General features: G+C 36.6%; 2 protein-coding genes across 2 annotated transcripts in view; both read right to left on the reverse strand.

The window, feature by feature from the left end:
• Window positions 1-4,045: 4,045 nt before the first annotated feature.
• On the reverse strand, window positions 4,046-11,206 carry LOC127857520 (uncharacterized). The gene is made up of 3 exons (XM_052393921.1): window positions 10,643-11,206; window positions 7,564-8,603; window positions 4,046-7,345 (listed from the first exon to the last, which is right to left on the reverse strand). The coding sequence occupies exons 1-3, from the start codon at window positions 10,972-10,974 to the stop codon at window positions 6,978-6,980; spliced, it is 1,740 nt and encodes a 579-aa protein (XP_052249881.1). The 5' UTR covers window positions 10,975-11,206; the 3' UTR covers window positions 4,046-6,977.
• LOC127857519 (nucleolar protein 14-like) overlaps window positions 4,046-19,479 on the reverse strand; it is a 106,712-nt gene continuing 91,278 nt past the window's right edge. Inside the window, exon 21 of the transcript XR_008038398.1 lies at window positions 4,046-7,139. The gene's annotated coding sequence lies outside the window, so the exon portion shown is untranslated. The remainder of the gene's footprint in view (window positions 7,140-19,479) is intronic.

Genomic DNA, 19,479 nt, shown 5'->3' on the forward strand with positions numbered 1-19,479 from the left:
TGGGACACGTGATCGAATTTGGAGATAAACGTGAGTTTACGAGATGTAAACATTGGCTTGACAGAATGGCGGGAATTCTTTTTGACGGGAAAATATGTTTCATCAATAATATGATGATGAGGCTATCTTATTTATGGACGAAAGTCTGTGTGATGTCTTTTAAAATAAATTGGGTAATCACTGTGTGCGCTTTTTCGTCATACACAATATTAAAATGCTTTACAAAAAACAATATTGGTGCAAAACAATTCAATTGAATCAACCAAAAAACAAATTTCAGACGTTAAGCTTTAGAAAAAACAACCCATAGACATGTTCTCAATCATTTGAAGTTTATTGTTTGGTTCTTTTGAAACAATATAAGGATTTTAAATTATTTAAAATGTCTTGAGGAGAAGAAATTGAATTTGAAGATAAGATCAATGTGGAAAAATAAGATTATTGAACATTACGAAATTCGCTGCTCCAACAATATACCTTTTATCTATATTTACACGTTTCTTTTTACAGAGATGTGACATCAATGCCAAAAATTACATAAGATTTTAAGTACATGAAAGGTCTGAACAGACTTAGTCCAGAAAAAGCTAGACAACATTTGTTTGTATAGGTCACTGGCTAGACAAGTTTAAAATCATTTAAAGTCATAAATACAGCCGTTATTATTTGAATGCAACAAGCATTGGTTGAAAAAATAGGTAAGCGTTGCTGTACCTACGTATTATATGAGTTTTCCTTTTATTTCGCTTAAAATCAACCATTAAACACGTTAATTAATGCTCGCTTGGTCATTGTCGACTCGGGTACTACTTAAATGTACACTGGATAGTCCTAAGTACACTAGATTAAATGTACCACGGCTACGGAAAATATACCCGGCCAATTAGAATGTACCCATGTTTTATTCCCGCCAAAAATCCGATGTCTTAAAATGCGCTACGGAATAGGGAACACAATTTTCTTTGAACAAAACCTGCCTCAACATGCTTTTTGAGTTGGAGTTTCGATAATACAAAAGTCATTTAACAGAATATTGACATAAATATGAACATAATTAATTTGAGAAAAAAGCCGACAACGACCAATTTAGCGTAAGAATTACCGGGTACGTTTCAGTAAATTTTCCGTACCCGGGGTACATTTAAGTATACATAAGAGTACCCGGGGAGCATTTAAGTAGTACCCGAGCCGACAATGACCAATCGAGCTTAATTAATAGAACTCTGAGTTCACAAATGCCATTTAATTCTCTCAATGCTCAGAAAGTACTCACGTCATTTTAGTTTAAGCGAAGTTGCTAAAGCGAAACTCGCACAGATCATAATGTGTGTTGCATTCATTCACCGCAGGAACATGCAGGTGACCAACTTTGCAAAACGGTCAACGCAAAAATTGCTTATTTGTATAATTTGTATTTTACTCATAAAAAGGTGCTGACCTGCTCACGATACAACATTTTAGACCATACGCTCGGTCCGCCGGTAATATGATTGAGAGTTTTGAGATAACGTTACGTAGTCACGGTAAAATGAGACGCGTTATGGGAAAACTGGGCTTAATGCATGTACATAAGTTTAAGTGACGTCCCAGATTAGCCTGGTCAGGGACAACACTTACCGCCTAAACTGCATTAAAAGCTAGACTAGAATTCCTGAAAACGAACATTCCATAAAAGCAGAAAGTGTGGTCTCTGAATATACTGTGCGGACTGCACAGGCGTATATAGGACGTCACTTATCGCACATGCTTTAAGCCCAGTTTTCCGAGAAGTCGGATCAAATGCCAGCCGTTGCCGACTATATTAAGTGTATGGACCCTGCTTTTGCTGAAATGACTCCGGTTTGCGGTGGGGAACGTAAAAAGCATTAAAATGCAATACTATTAACAATTGCTATCATTTGATTTTCCAGCTTTTATAACATGTTATAGCGAATAAACAACAAACCCATGTTTAAACATACGCAATGCGAATTATGAGCAAAACGTAATTTATTATCCGTAGTCAATTAAAATACATTAAATATACTTTCAATATTATCAGATTAGATAAAGATTAATACGTGTGATTGTGAACTTGTATTTTCTTATGACGTGATTTCAAGATAATCAAACGCATACATATCAAGTAGATACATATTCGCTAACCCGTTACGATAACGAAGACGTAACGCTTGACTACGTCACTGACGTTAGCGGTGAAAAGTAAGACTACACGTCAGTTTATAGTCCCATTATACAAGTTGACATGCGATCCACATAATATTACGGTTTAAAATTGACAATTCCCGACATAATATTTTTATTTCTGGGTAGGATTTTTGTAACGAATTGATTTCTGTGTGACCGTTTTATGTCCACGATCTGTATTTATTATCTAATCTGCTCTCCCAACCACTCGTGTTTGTATTTCAAAGTTTATGAGCTCCTTCCGCGCCTGAGGCTGCATAATGTGAAGTAAGCTCTGGCACTCCAACCTACTTAACTAACCAGACTCACGATTTTTTTTTTAGATAAGTTGATCATTTAACGTTGTTTCCTTTAAAAAAATAATTTTATAATTTAACGATGTTTCCTTTTTTTCAACATATTTTATTTCAAGATTGCAGACAAGAGTACACATACAATATTAATTATAACAACGAAAATTAAGTCGAATTTTGAATTATAGATTTATTTTCTGGCTGTTGATTTGTTATTATCAATTTTGGTGTGGTATTGTGATGTGGGGGGGGGGGGAGTTGGAAACTCGACCTGTCCGGTATGGTGACCATCAACCAAACTCACATGCTTCCGGTAATGAGGATTTCACCTGGGTCGCATAGGTGAGCAGCGCTAACCGGAAAACCTGCTTCCCCAATCATCTATCACTTTCAATGAAGTGACGTTTATTTTGACAAAATATCCGAAGATGGAGGTTTCCCGGCCCGGTCACACAACGTGGGTTGGGTTTGTTTGTGAATTGTTTCTTATGTCTGTTTTCGCCCCTCAGATTCAAGTAGGGCTGTTGTCAGCAACTTGCATAAGAAAGAACGGTTAAAGCAGCTAACATAGGCAGTGAGAGCATGCAAAGATGTTTATTTATAGATCTTTGGGGTATGCTAACTGAACTACCGATGAATATTGTTGAAAATCCAAAATAAGTATTGAAAGTTAAAATTTTTGATTAAAAACAAGCACATAGTACGTTTTACATATTCTGATGACACATGTGACGTCATTTTGCGATAAGATTACCATAAATTGCATACAGCATTGTTATTACACTCAATTATGATATCGCGGTTTAGTGGAGTCATGCTTACAGTTTTGTGATAATTGTAGCGTAAACGATACATAAAGAAATTTCAATCATCACGCAAACCCTAACCTGCATGATTATCACAAAGACACGTGAGAAGTTTGCTTTGTATATATGTAGTATTTACATTTAATTTTGCACGCAAACCTAAATAAATGTTGACTTATATACGTACAAAAGTGGGATAGTCCTGCCAAAAAGCTGCTTACACATTTGTATAGGTCTTAAAGGGACCTTTTCACAGATTTTGGCATGTTTTAAAGTTTGTCTTTTAAAGCCTTAAATTGATAAGTAAACATTGGAACTTAATAGCACCAGTTAACAATTAAAAGCTGTATTTATGAAACACAGTGCCCCTACTGCGCTGCTTTGAAGCCATATGTTTGGCCTTGAATGACGACCTTGGCCTTTCATCACTCAAAATGTGCAGCTCCATGAGGAACCCATGCATGCCAAATATCAAGTTGTTATCATCAGTATTGCAAAAGTAATGACCAAGGTTAAAGTTTTGGGACAGCCACACACATACAATGACAGACAGAGACATACAATGACAGACAGACAGACAGACAGACAGACAGACAGGCGAAAAACAATATACACCCGGTCATTCGATCCGGGGGCATAAACACAAGACTTTAATTAAAGAAATACTAAAAGTAATCCTCAATTGGACTCGAGCCACTGACCCTTGGAATAAAAGTCTAACTCTTAATCAACTCGGCCTTCAGTGCTCATGACAGAGGGTTGATTGATTGATTTATTTATTTCAATATATGATGTCAGAATACATGGCAATTCAAGTATAACACACACATGTACTTAAGTAAGAAAGAAACATGCATGACTTAAGCAAATACATAAGTGGAGCCATGACAACCATCATTATATATCAAGGAATGACACAAACAAGCGTTTGAAAAACAATCATTTCCATTGTGGTCCTTGATATATAGTGTTGTGTGACATAGGAAGACATAATTAGATAGAAATATATATATAACAGATTTGAGCATCTTCATCAAGTCACATAGGGTGATGTATTTTATACTTAATACAAGCAATTCTCGTCATGACACTAAATATAATAATACCAGAACTCTCCAATTTTTTCTGTCGTTTCGCGTTTGTAAGCTTGATAATTTTGAGGTGTTTAAATCGTCAAAAGATGCATATAATGGATATTTTAGAGCATGGCAAATGTTCGATATTACTGTTTCCTCGCAGATATCAGAACAACAACAACCATTTGCAAATCTTTTTTTTTCAATTTTGTCATTAAACCAAAACATGAAAAGGTCCCTTAATTAAAACCATGAATACATATGTAACGTGTTATGTCAATATCTGTAGTAAATCTAGAGATATGTTGCATGTTTACCTTAACCAAATTTCTAAACATGGCCATTATTCGGCTTCATTGCAGGTTGGAGTTATAGAAACTTGATCAGTTACCTCGCTCAATGACCCCGAACACATGTTTAAGGTTTTTTTTAATTGAAAACCTTGAGTTGGAACAGTGATAGGGTGATGTTTCACGTTTACCTTTATCAGAGCATTACTTGGATGCCGAGGCCGACATTTTGGGCGAGGAACATAGCTAAGACTTTTCGGGAAATAGTCTAGCTAAATGAATCTTGCAAGAGTTCTATACATATTTTTGTAATCAATTAATTTGAAAGTTTAATTGGTTAGGTTAAGAACGAAAACAGTGAACATATGGTACTAAAATAATAATAATCATCATGAAAGATAGTAACTACACAGCATCACACAATACTAGTTACAACTATAATAGTAGCTCTAATCATATGTACAAAAAGCAACATTATGTTGCTTTAAAAAGTTGCACTTTTGCCAAAATTGTAAGTTCAACTGTAACATGCCATGGCAGCCATATTTTTTTTAAAGGTACATTTTAAAAGATTTTGTGAGATATTGAAGTTTGTAAATACTTTATATTGATAAATGTAAACATTGAATTTAAAAAGCTCCAGTAAAAAAAAACAAGAATACAATTAAAGAAAGAAGAAAGTAACCCTCAACTGGGCTCGAACCACTGGACCCTGGATTAAAAGCCTAACGATTAGACCACTCGTCCATCCTTGCTCATACAATGAGTGATGCATGTTATACTTAATATAAGCAATCCTCGTAGTCTCACAAAATATAACGACAACAACAGAACTCTCAGTCTCCGAATGACTGGTTGTAGCGATTTATTGAATTCCGATTTGCAGTTTTCAATTATGTATTACAAACACACATTTCAATATATGTTTCGGATGTGTTTATGTTATTTATATTATCGTAAAACAACATGTCTTTATAGATTCCCAAACATTGTGAGAGTCTAGCTTAAAGGGGCCGTTTCACGTTTTGTTAAATTGACAAAATTAAAAAAAGTTGTTTCAGATTCGCAAATGTTCGTTTTATTTATGAAATTTGTGAGGAAATAGTAATACTGAACATTTGCCGTGCTCTAAAATATCCATTATATGCATCTTTTGACGATTTGAAAACCTGAAAATTATAAAGCGTTGGTTGCAACGCAAAACGACTGAATAATTTGGAAAGTTCTGTTGTTGCCGTTATATATTGGGAAACTACGAGGATTGCTTTTATAAGTAAAAAATACTTCCGCTAATAGCATGAGCACGGATGGTCGTGTGGTCTAAGCTTGAGACTTTTTACTCCAGGACTCCAGGGGTCAGTGGTTCGAGCCCAGTTGAGGGTTACTTTTGTTTCCTTTTTTTAAATTGCATTCTTGTTTTTTACTTGCGATTTTAGGTCCTCTGTTTAAATGTAACAATATAAAGCATTTAATGACAAGCTTCAATAAATGCCAAAATCTGTAAAAAGGCCCCTTTAAACCGGTTACCGGTAGTAGCGTCACAAACATTACGTCACAAGAGATACATCATAATTTGCGTTATCATCTGAATGAAAATAAGAGTAAAGACAGCTTGTTCTGTAAACAAGTTAAACAAAACACGATTATATGTTATATCTACAATAACGTACAGCAGAGCTGGGCCCGATGTCTTTTATCGGCCCTAGACCCAAAAAAGCGTTCGGGCCGTTAAATAGACAGCGGGCCGATTATAGACGCCTTGCCCAGCTCTACAGTCAGTTAGTGTCTTAATAAGAGTAAAGACAGCTTGTTATGTAAACAAGTTGAACAAAACACGATTATATGTTATATCTACAATAACGTACAGCAGAGCCTGGGCCCGTTGTCTTTTATCGGCCCTAGACCTAAAAAAGCGTTCGGGCCATTAAATGGACAGCGGGCCGATTATAGACGCCTTGCAAAGCTCTGCGGATTCAGTTAGTGTCTTAATAAGAGTATAAACAGCTTGTTATGTAAACAAGTTGAACAAAACACGATTATATGTTTTATCTACAATAACGTACAGCAGAGCTGGGCCCGATGTCTTTTATCGGCACTAGACCTAAAAAAGCGTTCAGGCCGTTAAATGGACAGCGTGCCGATTATAGACGCCTTGCAAAGCTCTGCGGAGTCAGTAAGTATCTTAATAAGAGTAAAGACAGCTTGTTATGTAAACAAGTTGAACAAAACACGATTATATGTTATATCTACAATAACGTACAGCCGTTAAATGGACAGCGGGCCGATTATAGACGCCTTGCCCAGCTCTACAGAGTCAGTTAGTCTCTACATATTGAATTGGAGTTCCATAACAAGAATGCTGTTGTCATGCTCTCGTCCAACAATGAGTTGGTCCATTTTTGAGTTGCAGCAGACAGACATTAGGTTATTTATTTCATCACTTTGTGAAACCAGAGTTGCCAGCTTCCCTTTTCCCTCACGATCCACCTGTATGACAGCAGAGGAAGAGCCAAAATAGGAGATGCATCCCCAAACAAGCAGGTGCCCTGCAGGTGTAACATAAATTCCCTGTACACATTGTAGCTCTGGGTCAATGAAGGTAGATATCAGCGTGCCATCCATGGCCAGTGTGAGCAGAGCATTGGTGATGACGTAAATCCTGTCCCCAGCAGGACTGATTGCAAACTTTACCACTAATAATACACAATTGATCAGATAAGGGTTACCGGTAATGAGATTAAATACATTAGCATTTTTGTTCATTATGAAAAATTGAAACATAATGTCGAAATGTCGAATTGGCTCATAAGTGTTTTAAATACATTTAGATATTCATTTACCTTTAAATATCGGTACATACGCGCATGTTCACTACATTTTATAATACAATATGTAATTATAATACATGTACCTGTATTGCCAAATCCTGTATCCTCATACAACTTTTTTACAAGTGTCCCAGCCAGAGTGTAATGGTACAGGGCAGAGCCAGAGGTGACGTACAACGCTCCATGGTGGTGGGCAATTCCGCTAGGAATATTAGCATCATGTTTAAGCTGAAACCTCCTCCCATTTATCAGCTGGCCATTTAACACAGAGATGAACTGTACTAGACTTACATTATTGCCAACAGACTCAGTACTGACAGCAGTCACAGCCACCTCGCTGGTTGTAATCAGGCAAATGTCGCGTACATAGCCAGGAATATCACAGTGGCTGACTACACTGTACTGCTGGTCTAACAGCTTAACTTTTTTATTATCTTCATCAACAAGAATGACATGGCCACTAGGCAGGCTACAAATGCCTCTGATTAAGCAATAATCACGTCTGTCGCCCGATATTTCCACGTTATACTTCGCATTCTTCTTCACTGTCATTACCTGGTTTGGTTTCATAACTACAATCTTCCCGAGAGCTGATGTTTCAGACAAGTACTGCTCAATGTCAATGTTTGCCAGAAATATCATTGAACTATGAACCTTTACTGAGTTCTCCATCAGATATGTCTCAGCCTCTTGTATTTTATCCCGACATTTTATGCTTGCTATGAACTTAATTTCTTTCTTGCTCTTTTTACCCTCTCTCCCCCTTTTACCTCTTCTTTTACCCCGTACAGCTTCACCAAGTAGTTGCAATTCATTTTTCAGTCTACTGCAGTTGTCAACATCTTTCTTGAGAGAGGTTTGCAATGTGGTCCTAATTTCCCCCAGTGTTTTCAATGTTGTTTTTTCTATCTTATCCAAATAAGCATTTAATCTGTCACGCATGTCTCGGATTTCTTGCAGTTTTTCACTATACGATTCCTCCACGAACTGAATGCTGGACTCTTGTGTACTTTTAAACATATTAAGTTCATCAATAATAGTTTGAGGATCGATTGACAACTGTTGCATATCCACCGACTTCTTATTGACTGACTCAGAAATTAAAGCCACATTGGTGCACTGACTGAAAAAGCAACAGGGACCATTATAAACACATGAACCATTTTGAGACAAACAATATCCTGTCTGAAAAAGCAACACGGACCATTATAAACACATGAACCATTCTGACAACTACAATATCAAAGTTTCATGAAGAGTGAACTATAAATGTAACTTTTAGAGTGCTAACAAGGTTAAACTATAGCCATATAAGAATAAATTCCCCAACACCTGGCGGTCATGTTTTTCAACAGACCGGAACTATTTTCCAACTGATCCAAGATATCATTAGAAGACATGTTCTAACCAAGTGTTATGAAGATTGGTCAATACATGTGACCTCTAGGAAGTTAACAAGGTTTTACTAAAGCTATATAATGAAAAATGCCCCGCCCCCTGGCGGCCATGTTTTTTTAACCAACCATAACAATTTTCCAACTCGTCCAAGATATCATTAGGACAAATCTTCTGACCAAGTTTCATTAAGATCAGACAATAAATGTGGCCCCTTGAGAGTTAACAAGGTTTTACTATAGCTATATATAGCCATATAAGGAAAAATGCCCCTCCCCATATCGGCCATGTTTTTAAAGCAACCGGAACCATTTTCGAACTTGTTCAAGATATCATTAGAACGAAGTTTCATGAAGATTTGACAATATATGTGACTTTAAGAGTGTTAACAAGTTTTTACCATAGCCATATAAGGAAAAATGCCACGCCTCCTGGCGGCAATGTTTTTATACCAACCAAAACCATTTTCGAAAACTTCCAAGATATTATCGGGGCACATCTTCTGACCAAGTTTCATGAAGATTGGACAATACATGTGGCCTCTGGTGCTAACAAGTTTTTACTATAGCCATGAATATAGCCATATAAGGAAAAATGCCCCACCCCCTGCTGGCCATGTTTTTCAAAAGACCAGAAACATATTCGATATTATACAAGATGTCATTGGGCAGTATGTTCTGACCAAGTTTCATGAAGATAGGACTATACATTTGGCCTATAGGGTGTAAACAAAGTTTTACTATAGACATTCCAGGAAAAATACCCCGCCCAATGGCGGCCATGTTTTTCAACCAACCGGAACCGTATTGAAACTCCTCCAAGATATCACTTGGACGAATCTTCTGACCAAGTTTCATGATAATCGGACAATAAATGTGTTTTCTAGACAGTTAACAAGGTTTTACTATAGCCATATAAGTGTACATGTGTATAGCCATATAAGGAAACATGCCCCGCCCCTGGTGGCCATTTGTTTCAACCAACTGGAACCATTTTCGAACTCGTCCAAGATATCATTGGAACAAATCTTCTGACCAAGCTTCATGATGATCGGACAATAAATGTGGCCTCTAGAAAATTAACAAGGTTTTAATATACCCATATGAGGAAAAATGCCCCGCCCCCTGGCGGCCATGTGTTTAAACCAACCGGAATCATTTTCAAACTAGTCCAAGAAATCATTGCGACAAATCTTCGGACCAAGTTTCATGAAGATCGGACAATAAATGTGGCCTCTAGAGTTTAAAAATGTTTTACGATAGCCATATATAGCCATATTAGGAAAAATGCCTCGCCCCCAGGCGGCCATGTTTTTCAAGAAACCGTGGCCATATTTGAACTCGTCCAAGATATCATTTAGACAAATATTTTAACCAAATTTCATGAAGATCTGCCAATAAATGTGGCCTCTGGAGTTTTAACGACGTACAAAAGCTCGCCATGAGCAAATTGTGATCAGGTGAGCTAAAAAGGATTTGACAATAATTGCAATATATGCAGTAGTCCAATACCAGTGAAAAGCCTATTAATACAATTTTGGGTATTACACACAATGCATTTACTATTTTTCAATTAAAACGTTTAGAAATTATTTCGCCAAATAATTACAGTACTACCATCAACTATTTAACGTTTGAATGTTAAATACATCTTTAGCGAGTAGCTGTAGAATGATAAAAATAATTAATTGATGCATGTTAAAGCAGTTCTGTGACTTTTAATGACCTCAATAACGTTTAATCGATTTCATGATTGCGTGTCACCTACCTGTGATTAAGCTGAACGCAAGCAGAGCAGCACAGCTTTCTGTGGTCCTGGCAAAACATGTTCAGTTTCTGGTCATTGTGGACATCACATTTCCAAAGCAATTCCTCCATTTTGTTTGCGAAAGGCCATTTTCTTGTTTTTTCCTTTCCATATTTAGAATGGTTTGCATATAATTGATCATGTTGAAAAATGCAGCTTTCGCAGAAGAACTCCATACATGTTCCACAAAAGTAATCAGCACTTTGTTTAAAATGTCTACTTTCGCAAGCGCAGCAAACACAGTCATTCACTAAATCTGAATCTTGGTGAACAGAATCAGCAAAAGTTGCCATTTTCAATAGTTATTGCAAACAATCATCTGATTACAAAACCTGTATTCTTGCTATTATTTTGACAACTTTTATGAATAAAACGATTGTCTTGACCCCATTATGTGTAGCTTGAATTGTATGAACCAATTAACGAAACCTAAACTTCTTAATGCTTATAAAATACTGTTTGTATCCACTACCTACACAATCTAAATTCACAATCAAGTACAAAGTCGATATTGAAGTTACAAAAACCTCTTGTATACAATTGTTTATCATTTTGCTCATACAGAGATAAACCATTTTCTGAAAATAGGATGAAACTGTATGCATGTATTCAACAAACAAGCATGCTTGCGTCATTGTCTGATATACAATTACGTATTCGTCCATGCTAATAACTGTTGTCAATTGTTGTTTATTAACTGTTTTCTTCAGAACTGCATTGGAAATATTTTAAACATTGTGTTTATAACCCTTAAATATATTTAACCAAATATAAATTTACGAAATCCTGAGTAAACCTGTCTAAACTAAGGAAGTCAAATCACACCCACGAGTTAAATGTACGGAATCCTGTTAAGTTTAAAGCCGTCTGCTCACATGTAATATTCTTATCAGGATTTTCAACTTTGTTTTTAACTCGGTTAAAAATACACCCATCTTAACTGAAGTTATAGAGCAGAAACTCCCATAAAATTTAAGGTTATAGGGACCCATTACATCACTGGCCGGCCCCAAAGTAATACCTACCTAGATCATCTTGTAAGCTACATACATATACAATATCACGACAATATCCCAATCGTAACTAAAGGTATCCTGATAATTGTTTAAACCTATTATAGCATCAAAAACGTTGACCTAACTGACCCCAAATGCTACCCCATGCAAGGTCTTCATGTAAGTTTGTAAGTTAAAGTTGTTGTAGCAAACTTTTACCTGAGTAAAATAAGGAGCACAATTCTGCTAATATGCAGGTAAGAGTTATGGGCCTTCGTCGGTGGTCTCGCAGGATTCTCCCGGTGGCACTTGGGAAGTTTAAAATATATCTATATCTATAGTAGTTACAGAGATAAATCACTAACAAAGCTTTAATCTTGCACTAAATACTTACATACAAAATGAGCATAATGTGATTAAAGGCTGATCACAGTCATAAGTTTCGATCAGTGAATGTTTATAAAGACCCTGAACACATATACAACGTTTTATCTTCATATCTGAAGTAGTCGTTCAAACTCCTTAACCTATACCTTTAATATTCGAATCCCAACTAAAATATTATCAAATCAATGGACATATATTCCAATAGTTAATAAACATACTTATTACTGACCATCATAACTTCCCGTCAAAGGACAGCCCACTCAACTATTTCATGCTGCCTTAGTAGTAAACTTCTGTTGTATTCCATTTACACTGAGACCCCAGGGCGTTTTTGGCTTACTTAATGACCTTTATGGCTTCATTTTTTTAATCAAAAAAGGCTTTCTCTCACAAATCCAGTCCCCAAATTCCACTTGCTGGTCTGATGTCAGATGCTTTGAAAAAGAGGTTATCATAGCAGAAATGAAATCACTATTTGAATTTTTGTTATAATCAAAGATCTATAAATACACAGAGATCTGTCCAAATATAGTGTATTCATAGATTTTTGTTTCTTGATAGATCTGTATTACAATCATTTAATTGAATTGTTCTTGTTCATGATTTTCTATTCTATTATTTACTACTAATAAACCATTATTTTTTCATATGTATTGGAATACGAGTTTTTCTTAACGTGTAAAGTATATTCTTGCAAAAATCCAGGTTTATCAAAAAGTGTCATCCCTGAATAGCCTCTGCGAACTTCACAATCTTATCTGGGGCGATGTTTCACATAACGTGTTTCTTTTCATCCTTTTGTAAAACATATAGGTCAATGGCCAAGTTGGTATTGCAGTCATAAACCATAAGCACAATTTCACATTTAGCTGCTTGTTTACGTATATTCTCTTAGCCCATCTGAATTTGTTTTCATAATGGCCCTTTTTATAATTTTACTTTCAGCTGCCAGTTTCAATCCGTTCCTTCAGCCCTAACTTCTTTCGTTTGTAATCGCCCTCCTGTTTTGCAAGTCCCCCCATAATCTCACGCACTTTACGCTTCCGCTCTTCGCCCATTGAAAAGCTGTTCGCGTGATTTCTCGTGAGCCAAGAATTTTGTGTCCTTTTTCAGCTCCCTGATTGTCCCTCGCATTTCGTTCTTATGTCTGTTCATTCACTTATGTTTATCGTTGAAGTCTTTCGTCCCACGCATCCACTTCTTGCGGCCATCAAACCTTAAGCTTTATGGAAAACAATGGATAAATATTTAATATTTTTGATTAAATATGCTTATTGCAAAATGACTTAAAATCGTCCGTATGAAATTTCGTGTTTAAAAAATTGTGGACAGGTAAATTGTGGGATTTCTGATTTTGAAACAAGAGATGTGTTTGTCAGAAACTCAACAGAAACACAATGCCCCCTACTGCGCCGCTTTGAAGCCATATATTTGACCTTTGACCTTGAAGGATGACCTTGACCTTTCCCCACTCAAAATGTGCAGCTCCATGAGATACACATGCCTGCCAAATATCAAGTTGCTATTTTCAATATTGCAAAAGTTATGACCAAGGTTAAAGTTTTGGGACAGAAAGACAGACTCATACAATGACAGACAGACAAAAAACAATATACCCCCGATCATTCAATCCGGAGGCATAAAATGAAATAAAAAATTTCGTCGTTCATCTTCCGATGTGTTTGTGTCAAATTAGTGGACTGGAATGAAACTCACACAACATCTGTCATCTAGGTAGACTCACATAAAGCAAATAAGCTATATATATATATATATATATATATATATATATATATATATATATATATATATATATATATATATATATATATATATATATATATATATATGGACAACTTCATAATTTTACCATGATCCATATTTGAACTTGACCTAGATATCATTTAGACACAACTTCTGACCTGATTTGGTGAAGATTTGATAGAATGGTTGGACGAGCAAGACCTTTTACTGCTCAATGACGGTTCTCCAACCAGATTTAACCCCACTGGTTTAAACTCTCACATTGACCTTACTGCTGTTAATGCCAGGATAGCCAGTGCGTCTGCATGGGCAACCGTTAATGATATAATGTTACCCTGCTCAACTATATTGCACAGGGAACTGACGCCCAATGCTCAGGGGAGCAAAACAAATTACTTGAACAAGCTAACTGGGCTCAGTTTGGGGACCTCTGTTCAGATCTTTCCCTTGCAGATGTTCACTCTCAGGACTTAAATCAGTTTTGTAACATTTTAACTAGTAAGATACTGTCCATAGCGGAATGTAGCATACCGGTCTCCTCCGGCAAGGTTAAGGCCAGAAATAGGGTCCCGTGGAGGTCAAATTCGAATATGGGTCATGCCGTGTCAAAAACTAGGTCACGGGGTCACTTAGTGAATTGCAATGATATAGCATGGTGTCCGCTCTCTCATTGAAGTACCCGGCATGGACCATATTCGAACTTGACCTAGATATTGTCTAGATACAACTTCTGACCAAGTTTGGTGAAGATCGGATGAAAACTTCTTCAATTAGAGAGCGGACATCATGCTAAATCCTTGACCCGTGACCTAGTTTTTGGCCCAGCATGACCCATATTCGAATTTGACCTAGATATTGTCTAGATAAAACTTCTGAACAAGTTCGGTGAAGATCGGATGAAAACTATTTCAATTAGAGAGCGGACACTGCTGTGGACGCCGCCGCACGCCGCCGCACGCCGCCCGCCAAGGGTGAAACTATAATACGTCCCGTTTTCAAAGGGCGTATACAAATGTTCTAAGTACAAGGCCCATAGCTTCGGAAAAATCAATGGACAAAAACGAAACTCGCACTTAATATGTAATTCATGTAGGTAGACTCATAAATAAATAATCAGCTTAATATCTCAAAAAAATACCATAAACAAAAGCTGTCTTCATCGGAAGACATATTTCCCCGAAAAACGCTTTTTCGAAACCTAAACGCAGATTTCGAAACCTAAACGCGGACCCTGAGTAAATATGGCTGATTATGTAACTTGACGTAGATCTTATTGGCTAACACATTTTCATGAAGTTTGGTGACGATCCGATGACAATTACTTGAGTAATTGAGCGGAAACGCAATCAATTTTTTGATGACTCAAAGGCCGTAACACAGAAGTGCCTGGGTAAAGTTGGCTGATTATCGAACATAACCTAGATTTAATTGCCTTACACATGTTTATGAAGTTTGGTGAAGATCCGATGACAATTGCTTGAGTTATTGAGCGGAACAAGAAAAAACTCATTTTTTTTGATGATTCAAGGGCCTTAACCCAGGAGCGTCTTGGTCAATTTGACTGATTATCGAACGTGACGTAGATCTTATGATCTTAAACATTTTCATGAAGTGTGGCGAAGATCCTATGAAATTTGCTCGAGTTATTGAGCGGAAACGAGAAAAAACGCAATTTTTCGATGATTCAAAGGCCGTAACTCTAAAGGGTCCGGGTCAATTTGGCTTATTATCGAACTTGACCTAATTGTTATTGCCATTCACATTTTCATGAAGTATTGTGAAGATACAATGACAATTGCTGGAGTAATTGAGCGGAAACGAGATAAAAAAAATAATTTTACGATGATTCAAGGGCCGTAACTCAGGAGTGTCTGGGTCAATTTGACCGATTATCCAACTTGACCTAGATGTTATTGCCCTACTCATGTTCATGAAGTGTGGCGAAGATCCTATGACATTTGCTCGAGTTATTGAGCGGAAACGAGAAAAAACAATTTCAATATGATTCAAGGGTCGTAACAGAGGAGAGTCTGGGTCAATTTGGCAGATTATTGCACTTGACCTAGATGTTATTGCCTTACACATTTTCATGAAGTTTGGTGATGATCTGATGATAATTGCTCGACTTATTGAGCGGAAACTAATCCAGACGGACGGACATACGGTCATTGCGATTTTAATATTCCCCCCAGAACCGCTGGTTCGGGGGCATAAAACCCCTCTGGGAAACGGAAGGCAGAAAGGACAGACGGGCAGATAGTCCAACTGCTAAATGCCACCCTACCACAGTCATAACAAATAGATTTGTACTAAAAGTATATCTTAACTTTAACGCATCTGCACCACTATTCGGGCAAACTTGGCAGTTATTCCAAAGGTTTGCAATTGTTTGTCTCTATTGTCCCAAAATTAAAAATTTGTAATGAGAAATTCTTCTGGAAAATGTCAATTTAAAGCAGTACTCATAAATTCTTGATTTTTTGTCAAAATCAAGTATCATTTTTGGCTTCTTTTTTAAAGCTACACTCAATTTAAGTACTGTTGAAGTATAACTTCATTTTCAAGAACATTTTAAGACGAGTTCAAACCCTGTCCTACTAAAAAAAAGCCTGCATTGCCCAGAGGAAGCTATTTAAAGTATGCTCGCTAAGGACCCTACTTCGAAAACGGTCATGGCAATATTTTAGTTATTCTTGTATGATTTTTGTAACTTTTTGAAATGTTCTATTATATTATATAACTAGAATTATAATAAGTATAATTACACATATGGGTTTGTAAGGAATAACATTTTATAACATTTTTTTTAAACAAGAAAACCTATAGACAAGTTCATTTATTCACTAATTGACTTCAAATTAATACTGCTACTTTATGACAACACGGTCAATCTCGACCATCCATGTCCACATTACCCACACCGGAGCCCCGCCCACATAGGTCACACCCATCCAAAATTGCCTTTTACTATAACATCTATGCGGCGTGGGGATACTCGTCGGCATCAGCCGCGCCATTTCTAGTTATAAACTATTACAGTAGAATCTTTCAAAGATAGAACCATGTATGTTCATATTTAAAAAAACTTGATGACAGTTGTTGACAAGTGTGATAAAAAAATGTTTAGCCAGCAATTATTCTTCCATGGCAAAGTTCGATTGGTTACCTTTGAATAATAAGGTAAAACTGAATAGAGATATTGGATATAAATAAACATATGATTGAATATTAAACTAGATATCCTAAGAATGAATGTTCTGACCAAGTTTCATGATGAGTGAACTATAAATGTAATTTTCAGAGTGCTAACAAGGTTTACTATAGCAATTTAGGGTAAAGTCCTAACCAATTCCAGCTATAGACCGCACGTTGACTCATTTAAAAACCGCTCTAACACGTTTGCTGAATTTTCAGATGAGATGTTATTTTTGTGATCTAGAATGTGATCTACACGTTGAAATTGTGCCATGTTTAAGAAAAAAATAAGTTTTGAAGTATTTTGGGGTTTAACTAAAAATGTCTTTTTTTTCCAATTTGTAAGAAGATTTAAAACTTCCGCAATTGGAGACATAAACAGACAAGACTGTAAGAGAACAACTCTGAATTGTCTTCTTCTCTCAGGTGGGTTACACTGCCTACCGCTTGATTTTAGCCCGCATATATACACGCGTACCTGGACAATGTTATTTTTTGGCTGTGAAAGTGAATGAAGCCAAACATATTGTTTAATTGCATAAGCCAGGCGTTTACCAGCAGCTGATAGTTGTGTGACGAAAGGCTTTGGGGTCGAGTTAGATGCTTTACGTTTCTTCACTATTACATTATAATAACCTCCCTTAGTTATACATTTGCCAAGTAAAAAATTCTAAATGTGACCTGTAATTCACAAAAGTAAGTTAATTGTCTCGGAAGAAATTATTTATGAGGCATTGATAAACATTTAATTTTTTAGGAATTAGTCTAGTGAAATCCTGAATATAAATTCGGTATGTTGCTGTGGCAGTGAAGGTGGAAATCATGATTGGTAATCCATGTAGAGTAGGAGGGCATTCGGTAAATTTTTACATTTGGAACAGGGAATTCAGGAACATCAGTAGTTTCCGAGTCGAGCCTTTCCGTTGGCTAGGTGGCGCCCGGTTCGCCTGTATTTGAAGGCTAGCAGTTTCGTGAAAGTGGTCACTTCTCACGCGGCTGCAAGCGAGACAACATCTAAAGATTAGGTACGGTACTCTTAAGGACAGTACTCTAAATTAATTACGTAATTACTTCAAACGGTGCTGCCCCGGCTGCAGAGTTATTGTTGTAAGTTTAGAGGTTCTTCAGAGGGTTGGAGTCAACGAAAGTCGTACTAAGTGGCGGACGCTTCACCTAGGGTCTTTGGGTGACAAAGAGCTAGCGGTGCATTGAACTGTGCAAATATTGAATGAAGAAGCTTCCCAGAAGACAAAAATCCCCTCTTTTGTCGCATTTTATATATTCGTGGCCACTCGATTACTTTCTAGTTTTCTAATCAAAAGGCAGGCAGCCTGATGAATGTTTTTTATTATATTGTATTTAATGCGTAATTGGCCTTCGGAGGGCTTCGGAAGGCACATCTTCGGAAGGCACGTCCTATTTGTTAGGTCTCAAGAAATCGACCTTGCGTTACGATTGCATTCTGTCATTGAACGTGAAAACAAACAACATGCTACCGGTAGTCAGGAACTGTAATCGAACACTCATTAGCAATATGCAAGAGATTGCCGGAATGGGCAACTTAGTTAATTGCTTTGTTGATGATGTAAAATAAACATGAATTACCAATATCGGTTACGACCAATCTTATGAACAACTTGACATTCACAAGGTATCTCATAATTGATTAAACAAGATAGTGAAAGCCAAAATACCCATTCTGAGTGTTTGTGTTCTTTATTAACATAACAGTTATTGAATGATCATAATATTATCGTAGAGTAAATTTTAACTTGGGATGCTTTGTGAATACAGCATAGGAGTCATGCAGTGCAGCTAAAAGATATACATGTACATTATAATTTGGAAGCAATACAAGTTGCACTGAAAAAGAACATGCTGGGGTCTGGTAAAATTATATTAGGTACAAATATGGCGCTAGCGTAGTAGATATGATGTCAGCAATCAGCATAGCGCTCACGAAGCCTCTGGTTCGATCCCAATACGAGAGTCTTTCTAAATGAATGGTTCTTCTCAGGAAACGGACTCGAGTGTTTCAATAAGCGCAATGCATTTTGATTAAATCAAGCTTAAATAAAAAGGCTTAAACTTGTAACAACACATTAACTATTTGTTCAATTTTTAGACAATAAAGATTATACAGCATTTGTATTATTAAAAACAGGTTAAAATAGCACACATTGAAAAAGTGACATGCATATTACAATCTTGGCGAGAAACATAGTAACCTTCGCCGAATACGCAGACTGAATTGTTTATCAAATTTCCTACTCTAGGAACACACCTTGTTTTAACACTCTTACATTTTACCATGTTCTGCATCTAGACAAAGCAGTACATTTTCAGTGTTTTGTATTCACAGTCTCCAATTCAATCTTAATCACAGTGCTGGCAACTTCATTGATATTAATATTGCAGTCAAACTGGACCAACAAGCAACCCAGCATATAAGCTACT

This window comes from Dreissena polymorpha, chromosome 14 (assembly GCF_020536995.1).
Source record: "Dreissena polymorpha isolate Duluth1 chromosome 14, UMN_Dpol_1.0, whole genome shotgun sequence".
Classification (NCBI taxonomy): Eukaryota; Metazoa; Mollusca; class Bivalvia; order Myida; family Dreissenidae; genus Dreissena; species Dreissena polymorpha.

Coding starts and splice junctions, on each gene's coding strand:
- LOC127857520 (XM_052393921.1), bottom strand. CDS start 10,974: ATGGCAACTTTTGCTGATTCTGTTCACCAAGATTCAGATTTAGTGAAT. Junction 8,604..10,642: donor TGCGTTCAGCTTAATCACAG/GTAGGTGACACG, acceptor TTGCTTTTTCAG/TCAGTGCACCAATGTGGCTT. Junction 7,346..7,563: donor TACAGGATTTGGCAATACAG/GTACATGTATTA, acceptor GTGTATTATTAG/TGGTAAAGTTTGCAATCAGT.